The sequence below is a fragment of the Macrosteles quadrilineatus genome, unplaced genomic scaffold, assembly GCF_028750875.1.
Source record: "Macrosteles quadrilineatus isolate MER2022 unplaced genomic scaffold, UCM_ALF_1.0 Scaffold_3__2_contigs__length_128488019, whole genome shotgun sequence".
Taxonomy (NCBI): domain Eukaryota; kingdom Metazoa; phylum Arthropoda; class Insecta; order Hemiptera; family Cicadellidae; genus Macrosteles; species Macrosteles quadrilineatus.
The window spans coordinates 128,322,032-128,331,963 of record NW_026542596.1 but is presented as its reverse complement, the minus strand read 5'-3'; the positions used below and the strand labels follow the sequence as shown (position 1 = coordinate 128,331,963).

The 9,932-nt window shown below is 34.6% G+C and overlaps 1 protein-coding gene across 1 annotated transcript; it reads right to left on the bottom strand.

The window, feature by feature from the left end:
* Positions 1–2,334: 2,334 nt before the first annotated feature.
* On the bottom strand, positions 2,335–7,615 carry LOC128990326 (uncharacterized). The gene is made up of 4 exons (XM_054412658.1): positions 7,395–7,615; positions 6,751–6,855; positions 4,161–4,270; positions 2,335–2,698 (listed from the first exon to the last, which is right to left on the bottom strand). Exons 1-4 carry the CDS (start codon positions 7,599–7,601, stop codon positions 2,422–2,424), a joined length of 699 nt encoding a protein of 232 aa, XP_054268633.1. The 5' UTR covers positions 7,602–7,615; the 3' UTR covers positions 2,335–2,421.
* Between the last annotated feature and the right edge of the window lie 2,317 nt (positions 7,616–9,932).

Sequence of the window (9,932 nt, the reverse complement as noted above, 5' to 3'; positions counted from 1 at the left end):
ATGATGTAGGCCGAAGCATACGCACCGACCTTTGGTACACCATGGGAGGATGACTTAAGGTCATCAAGCTCACCGGCTGCCGAAGCACCCCTTCGGAAAGAGGGTTGCCCCTCAATCCTAACCAGGGATACCGGCTACTTGTTTAAGCGTCACTTCACCTGGGTTCCCCCAGGTACGGAACCCAGAAGGACCATAGTGAAATGCCCTGACGCATTTAGTGCAAGCAACACTCGGGACCTATCCAATCCCTGACAGGCAAAACCCGCCATCAAAGCCAGGAAGAAGGGGACCACCAGCAAGCTGATGGGGGAAACCCCAACCACCTATTTACACCACTACCCGATCGAGGCCTTACCCAGTTGCTGGGAAACCAGAGGTGCCCAAGGCGATAGATCCCTGAACACCCCCAGCGGGCTTGAACCCAGCACCCGATCTACTTCGTTTGCCCATCAAGCCCAACATCACTGCCAGGCCATCAGGGTTTCCCAAAAGGAGGCAGGAATAGAAGTGGGTCCCACCCGGATGAACCTATCCACCAAAGGTGGCGACACCCTTTGCTCAATTGAGGTTCCAGGGAGAACCCCCCACACTCTAGATAACCATACCTTCCGGTCTCAGAGACAGGGATTGGCTGATGGAGTGCGCCCAGCCGTTGCCCTCACACTGCGGAAAGTTACGTTCCCCTAGAGTGTCCCCGTGAACTGACGGGTACTCGCCCGATTTCACCTCCAGGAAGGCTACTTCCAACGTCGAGGATTTGCCACACTGAATGCCGGTCGCACATCAACAAGCGGGCCAGAGCCCAAAGGATCATAGCTACAGGCAGATGATAGATTGGTGGCGCACTTCCACCTCTTGCAGAGCTGAACACCCCCCATAACCTGGATGGGGAAATGTCACTGGGTACTCTCACTTTGGGTAAACCCAAAGAGGCTGGCTTGTCCAGTCGTCCATAACTATGACCTACTTGAAATGCCGATTCCGACACCGAGCAGTTACCTCCCCTTTGGGGGCTAACTTACCCAATTTTTCACCTCCCAGGACGAGGCTACTTCCAGAGCCGAGGATATGCCTCACAAAATGTCAGTCGTACACAACAGGCAGGAAGAGCCCGAAGAACTCCAGTCACAACCACAGCTACAGGCAGGTGGGAGACCGAAGTCTCGCAGAGCTGAACACCCCTCCACCCTGAATGGAGGAAATGTCACTGGGTACTCTCACTTTGGGTACCACCCAAAGAGGCTGGCTTGTCCAGTCGTCCATAACTGTGGCCTACCTGAAGTGCCGGTTCAAACACCGGGCAATTACCTCCCCTCTGGAGGGCAAGAGCTAGGGTCCGCGTGGTCGCTAGGCCACGTACCCACGCAAGCGTGAGCCCCATGCGGCAAATTAATTGAATTGAATTAAATTGTAATGTTTATCACCTGTAAAAATTCATCATTACATTGTTTACTACGGAAAAAGAATGTTTACTATACAAAAGCTATGTTTACTATCTTTTTTGGATTTTGCCGACGTAAACAAACAAAGATTTGTTATTGTTTTGTTCACTTTTTCAATTTTCAACAACAAAACTGTACAACCAAAGTAAATATTAACTATAAACTGAAGGCATAACCTAAAAAATGCTTTGAGTTTTGTAATGAAACATCCAATGTATGTTTTAATTAAGAAAATAAATTAGTTTTTGTAGTGTAGCGAAAAGTAACGTTCAAAACACGAATGAAAGTGGGTCTATACATATTCTCGACCATTTAAAGTGCAGGATAAATTTCGCACTTCAAACATATGGTATCAAATAAATATGTAATGACTCACTTTCTACTCTTCTTACGAAATATTACTATTTCTGCATAGCAACTAAAATGCCTGGGGAGCAAGATTTTGTCTGCTAGGCAACCAAAAGGACTTAGGTCTATGTTAGAACGGAGATAACATTTTATTATTAGCTATTATTAATTTCCCAAATTCAGTGAATGAAGTGATTTGACTCTAGTCCTCTAGAAATATTTCACTTTTCTACATATATCTACAAAAATTAATATATCGCTTACAATAGTGTAAATATTTCCCAAAACATAAATATTTAATCTTTAATTATACATTCAAAAAACATTTATGACAGACCAATTTTTTATTCAACGGTAAATTTAAAAATAAAAACGCCAATTAAAAATACACCAAAAGAAAATACCTCCTGGGGCCCATTTCATAATAAACTACAAGTTACAAGTTACAACTTGTAATTTGTAATTTCCATAAGATTTGCATTGGGCGAACAGCTGATTTACTAATAATATTAGTTTGTACTTTATTATGAAATGGGCCCCTGGAATGACTTCAATTACAGTGTAGCAATCATACACTATACTCTTACATGAAGTGAATTTCATTGCCAGTTATTGCCTAAACATTTCACCTTTACAATTTCTGCTTTCTGCTTCGCAAACTCCTTCTTGAGGGAGGAGCCACATGTTCACCAGGGAGAGTGTTGAGTCCTCTGTAAGTGTTCGGAACTCGGCCACACAATACATCAGCCAATCGCGGGTCTATGTGATGCACCTCAGCTATTTCCTCACTTGAACTATCTTCATCTTCACAGTCGTCCGTAGATGTTTGTGATTGTAATTCAATTGATTCAGAAGACAGGCAGTTGTTTACACCATCTTTACGCAGGAGATTTGAAACTCTTTGTAATCTAAAAATAAACAAAAGTTTGATAAGTAGATGCACAGACTAACCAACACAATTAGACTTCCCATCCCATTGTAAAATTTGAAGCTCGTTTTTGTGTCTAGTTCATGTTGGTGACACTGGGCGCTATCAACAAAATTTTGTTTCTATTATTTTATTTAAATGGTTTGTGCTTTACTGTTTGGTTGTATAACTAGGGGACGAGTTGTTGTTTATGATTGAGCTTAGATCGTTTTATTTTGTTAATCGAGGTTTGAAATGACTGAAATAACAAGAAACAAATTGTAAACAAAAACACAAACTTAGCAGCACACAGAAGCAACAATAAAATTAGCTTCAGCTGATCCATAAGGATGACAAATCTACTAGGGGAGTTTTTTTTTTATTATTTATAGCACAGGTGATATTTTGAGTAGGTAGGTGTAACCATAGATAAAACATACTCCCTTAGTAGATTTATCATCCTAATGGAACAGCTGAAGACAATTTTATTGTTAGTTCTGTACGGTTCATGTAGAGGTCGTGTTTTGTTTACAATTTGTTTCCCGTTAATACAGTCATTTAAAACCTCGTTTAGCCAAATAATACGATCTAATCATAAACAATAACTTGTCCCCTAGTTATTTAACCAAACAGTAAAGCACAAATCAAGAAATTAACCCTAAAATAATATAAACAAAATTTCGTCGACACTAGCGCCCAGCGTACATGAACTAGACATGAAAAACGAGCTTCAAAATTTACAATGGGATGAGAAGTCTACTTGTGTTGGTTAGTCTATGGTGTAACTTATTTAGGTAAACAAAGTTCAATTTCCAGGAATTGAAAATACAAAAAAAATTTGTATGTTAGGTATAGAATAATTTTTATTAGTAGATGATTCACATAGGTAAATTATATAATAACTTTCAAAATTTACAATTCTTACAAAAAAAGACTAACAAAATTTAGGAAATCGGATGATTGTTTATGGAAAGGGCTTATGGTAAAAGGTTTTTGTGTTGTATGCAAAATAGAAAGACTTTGATCCAAGTAAAATACTTTTGATAAACATATATAACACATAAGTTAATTATATTAAGTTAATAAATAAGTTAATATAAGTTAATAAATTAATTGCATTAACACACTATCATTTGATATTGATTTATTTTTTAACCTTGCAACTTAGTTAGAAAATCAACTAATTATCTAACAAAATTTTTAAAGTTAAAGATTTTTTTTTTAATTCTCTTTTCAAAATATACACGGTAAAAAAACCCGCATGGAAGAGCAGTAGGCTTAATAGTTAGCAAGGTTAAAAAAACAAATTCACAAAATTTATTGTAAAAAAATTGCAACAAGAATGTAGGTAGAAGAGTCCAAGATAAGCAATCATGAAACAATGATTTAATTTCATTACAATTGATTTTTATCAGTAAATTACTAACTTATTTTTAAATAAAATTTTATTTTATTTTACTTACAACAAGTCAGACTTTTGAGCAGTCGTCATTACAAATACTGAGCTTATAGACCAAAGTATGAGCATACAAAGAACGTCCATATTCCATTTCAGACCATTTTTGAGCTTTATCTGAAAATTTATAATAAGTATAAAAATTCCCCCTGCCGCAGCAAACCTGCAGACTAAGCGAATTTCAACTTGTCTGATTACATTTTTACTCAAATATTTCCATAAATAAGACATATTTATTCCCTATTTAAATAACATTAGATTTAACAAGTGCTTAGGTTTGCTGCTACGGGGAAGGTAAAAAGTGTTTTTTGACCATACGTGAATAGTATGGGATGAAATAAATAAATTTGCCAAATTTTATCAATATATATCCATAAACAAGTAAACTACAACAATTTTTATTTTCTCCATAATAATAACATGGGAATTTTCAATTAAACTATTTTTGAATTTTCTCCGTTACCGTTAGGCATACAACAGTGCTTCAATATACTAAATTATTTCTTTTTTTAATCTCTACAAAACGGTTTAGAAAGAAATTGCAAAATTTTTGGTTTTTAGGGTAAAAAATGGGAAAACACATTTTTACCCCATAAAACCCCCCATAAACCCCTGTTCCCATGGTCCGATTATGCTGGATCGCAAACTCGTTTGAATAAACGTAGGTTTACACGTTTGTACCAAATTTCATCAAAATCGGATCATTTTTGCTCGAGTTATCGCGCTAATGGACACATATATATATAAAAAATATATATATATATATATATAAATTTGAGCAGATGGTGTTTTTGGCCTCTAGGGACTTCAAAATGAAAAAAAAATCGGTCCCGCGTCCAGGTCTTACCATGAGTACTACGGTAATACCTTATTCCCTATATGGGAAATTCGCTAACAAGTAAAAAATTGACATAATAATGTACTTTAAGCATTTTCTAGGATAAAAATTACGGTACATAATTCCCCAGGTATGATTATTATTCAAAACATGAGAGCAGTGGGTTTCTTTTAACTAAGCTGGAGAATTGTTTACCGTAATGTTCCCGGTATCAAGAACAATAATTGATTAAATATTTAGGTTTACCTTATGGTTGCCAGGTTCTGTAAGTGTTGATATGAGGAATGAGGCCCCCTTCATACATTGTCCGCCGACCAATTAAGTAAATAAATAGTACTGTATAATTATTTTTAGTGTTTTAAGTTATGAAAGTTATGCAAATATAAACTTTGCTCCTGATGATGCCATACACGTGACAAAAATTTACATCGAGCTTAGATCAACATACTTCATGAAACTGGCAACCATAAGATAAACCTACATATATTAATTAAGCATTCCATATTTTACAACCTCATATTGATAGGAGTTTTCCAATTTTAAACAGTGTTGAATGTGGTGTATGTACCTGCTTAATGCAGGTTTTCCTAGCTGTGAGGTATACATCGCAACCCGCGGAGTCCGCAGAGCACACAATCCACTTGATATGTAAGAATGTTTTCCTAGGAATAGTACGCACCCCCCCCCCCCCCCCCCAGCGGGGTTCAGACTATGGGACTCGCTGACTCATTCTAGTGGAGTCTATGTTGCAACGGGATAGCGAGGAGTTCGTGTTGTTGAAACTTGAAGTCCGCACCCCGCAAAGTCTAGGAAAACACTAGCCTGTCTTTGGCTGCGGTAGGGTAAAAAAAATTCATTGACCGCCGCACCCTGCTGCAGCGTATACTCCGCAGCTAGGAAAACCCGCCTTTATGGTGATCCACAGACTGCAGTTAGGTACCTACAAAAATTGTGCCATCTCAAGGATGTACTTAGACGTACTGTAAAGTATTGTAATAGTTCCCTGCTGGAGACTGTCACTTTTAAATATCATGACATAACAATAACAGTAAAAGCAAAATTCCAATTGCTTAAAAAATCTGCTAATTATTTTTTATGTGTTTTTGTCTTGGGTAGCCTATTTTTCGCAAGTGTTGAATTTCACACATATGTATTGAAATAGAAATTGCGGTAGGTACAGTAAGTTGGAATACTACAGGAATGCTAAATGGTTGTCTCTCTTAGTTCATCAACTGAGATTTTTTTTTCCTGTAGACTATGTCTTTTATTTACCCCTTTAGAAGAAATCACATAGCCTAGTGTGATTTCAGGAAAAAAGAGGAAGTCATTATGATCAGTTTTGTTCATTGCATCTGCTAATAAACTATTTTATTTCTAGGCCAAAAAATCTATTCAGATTAACAAACTCTACAACAATTAATCATAAATCAAACTAAACTTTATATTGTAGACGACTAGTCAATCCAACATACACTGGTAGAACATAGGCTAGTATGTTGAAAAGTAACAGTGTATAGCTTATGTATGAAATTGTACTAATCTTTTGTAGACTCCTTGTATCGTTAATATGACCGTTTGTTTAAGATGATGGAAAAGAGGAAAAGAAATTGTGCTGTTGGTTGTATAATGGGAATTTATGTTTAAGCTAAGAGAGTATTCATTGGGTTAGACAATATTCATTACTATAATAGGCTAATTGGGGAAAGTAGTGCACCTTTACTGTTACAAATGCGTACAAATATTAAAGCATTAGGCCTACCTCATGTAATGAAGTTGAGAGGACATCTAGCATCAGGTACTCTAACGTTTCCCAAATGAAAGTCATAGCATAAATAAATACCGGAAATACCAAACTTCCAATCAGCTAGAAAAAAAAATTAAATTAAAATAAGAGGGAAATTTAGTTTTTTTGTTGAAATTGGAGCAAAGATAATTTTTGCATATTCAGCAATTTGAATTTCTGTCTTAGCACTACGTAATTATATTTTAAATTTCAAAATAATACTACCTTCTTAAGCTCTAAACAGTATATTGGACACAAGAGCACCAGAACAAAACTTCCACAACATCTGTAATGAAGTACGACTCAACAAAATAAAATTGGCTAAAAGCTAGGTTCGATAATACGATGGGCACTAAAATATATGCTTTAAAAGCTTATACAATGCAATAAAATATAAAAATTTGCCCAACCCAAAAAAAAAATTCATAAACAAACAATCTAGCAAGCTATGTATTGTCTGTAAGGATAACATTGGAAGACCACAAAAAAATTGAGCTAAGTACTTTTAATATCTTTTTAACAAATAGACGTTGGATATAGGTTATTATAATCTGACCAATAAGAAATTGTGTTTCATAAATGAACTTCCATAAAAACCCATAGCGATTTAGGCTACTTACAGAGAATATTGTGCAGTTGAAATATTTCTTCAGATGAATCAGATGACTATTGATCTTATAAATGAATAGTACAACACCAAAATAATATAAAAACGTGCTACCCGGATTTGTCTTTTTACAATGTGATACTTCTGACGCAGAACGCAATAAATACTGCAACCCAACATATAAAATAAATTGAAAAACCGTCCAGATTATAGGCATCATTTCAATCGGTTCTGTTTTTGATTTGTTTGTTTGAAAACAATGAACATGTTTATAAGGTTGTGATAAACATATGACTTAATTTCAGTCATGTTTTTTTTTTTTTTTACCAAAACTGTGAGTTATTTGTGGCATTTTAATTTTATATTTTGTGCCTTTTAAGAGTTGAAAATTGACCATCGCCTGTGACAAAATGGAACTGTAGGATAAATTCAATTGTTTACAAAACAAATCCATAAAAAAATTATCATGCTTTATCATATTAATAATCTAATCTTAATTTGTTTTGTTTTACAGGGGTTTCTTCAGTTGAAATGGGTAAGATGGAAGAGAGTGATGTTTACCCGTTCCATTGCAATCCTGCCGACATTCTTCGTAGCGTTCTTCAGCACACTACCTGAACTCAGCGGCCTTAATGACCTACTTAACGCAATGTTCAGTGTTCAAATCCCGTTCGCAACTCTACCTCTCATAGCTTTTACAAGCAATCCTCGTCTCATGGGCCAATTTGTCAATGGGATGTAAGTAATATATTAATTAAACTAAAACTTGTAGTACATTTTCTAAGAAAGTATCACATTCTATAGTTGGTAGTCTAACATGAGTCATACTCATAAAAGGTCAAATAATTAATGGTTTGCAAAAGGAATTAATTTGAAATGTTTGCAGTATGTTATCTTTCTTTCATCATCAATGTTTTTTCAAACGTTTAAGTCTAATTACTAACACAATTTTTTTATTACCTATAAAATATTACAATCCATTTCAATTTGTTTAAACCTAAATTATTGTTTCCATCAGAGAACCTAAGTAAAACCACTGTAAAACTTTAATTAATATAGGTAGTGTAGTAACATCAAATTTTCTCAAAAATTAGTTAAAAACTTAAAAATATTAACTCATGATGGTTCAATCTTTTTTTAGTTTGGACAAGTGAATGGTTCCAAGAATTAAGACACATTATATACTGTATTATTATATAACAATCCAACATAAATTTAAACTTTGTACATCAGATAATTAATTGTTTTTCAGGGCAATGAAGACTGTGATGGTGCTTGTTTCGCTTGTTGTGATTGCTGTAAACGTAGTATTTGTTGCTTCATCAGTATTTTCCGCAGCCCTCGGAAACTGGTGGTTTTTGTCCTCGGTCGGTCTGTACACCGTATTGTACGTAACTATGTGCGGTTACCTCATACTGCACATGTTTTCCAATATGCCTGCCTCTCAGAATAAGTTTACAAAAGTCATAGTCAAAGACAATTGGACAAATGATGCAATGGACCATTGGGTACATAATTAAAATAAGTGCCAACTTTGACCAAAAAATCATACAGTATTTTGTTAAGCAGCTTATATTTTCCGTGACAATGGTTAGTTTTCTCGTACTGGAAAATTAACGACTACACCACTGCATATGATATCACTCATGCTGTTCATGAGTGATATTGTAAATAAGTTTGTATATTGATCACCATTTACTATAGTGTGTTTTATTTAATTTTTTACTTTAATATACCTTCTGATCTGTTTCAGTAATGTAATGAACCAGGTGAGATGAGAATTATTATTTGTTTGTATCCTCTATTATTTTAAACTAGTGCATCTGTTGCTCGAATTCGAGCGATTGCAAAATATTAAAGGTGTTTTTTTTAAACGAATAACAGTATCAACTTGGTTGTTATTATTTAAATTTAACACTAAAAGACTGTAAGAAGACAACTGACTGAAATATTACTAGACATAAGAAAACATCGATATTGCTTTTAGCTGATCTATAATGATCATAAACATTTAAACTTTTGAACTTTCCATCCAAACTGTTTTGAATAAGCCAATAATTTCTCATACATTTTAATACCACCAGATTTTAATGATTAAACGGATAAGGTTTATAAGTGAACAGTTTTTTTTTACAAATATATGTATTAAAACCATAAGAATAAAATGTAAATTTATTTAGTATTATTTTAAAAACTACAACTACAGTATTATTTTAATATGAATAATAGTGCATAGATTTATTAAAGCATGTAAATTAATAAATTTTGCTGCTAATTTTGTACTTTATTTTGATACTCTTTTTTTTGAAAAATGTACCTTTATTCTATACAATAAACCGTGTAAAAAAGTACAAAACCTGTGGTTTAATTTCTTTTTTTATCAGTCAACAAGTTGTACAGTGAAAACTCTCAAATATTGCACCAATTTTGAATCAACCCAAAACTTAGATTAAAAATATTAAATTGCAATGAATTCAATGATTTTGAGAACAAACCCACCGTATGAGTTTTCTTTTACAGTTGTGTTCAGTGGCGGATCCAGAGGGGCAGC

What these genes read in the sequence shown, in the direction of transcription:
- LOC128990326 (XM_054412658.1), bottom strand. Translation starts at nt 7,601, where the DNA reads ATGATGCCTATAATCTGGACGGTTTTTCAATTTATTTTATATGTTGGG. An exon ending in TCAACTGCACAATATTCTCT is followed by an intron (nt 6,856 to 7,394) that starts GTAAGTAGCCTA and finishes TTTTTTTTCTAG; the next exon opens with CTGATTGGAAGTTTGGTATT. An exon ending in TCTCAACTTCATTACATGAG is followed by an intron (nt 4,271 to 6,750) that starts GTAGGCCTAATG and finishes ATAAATTTTCAG; the next exon opens with ATAAAGCTCAAAAATGGTCT.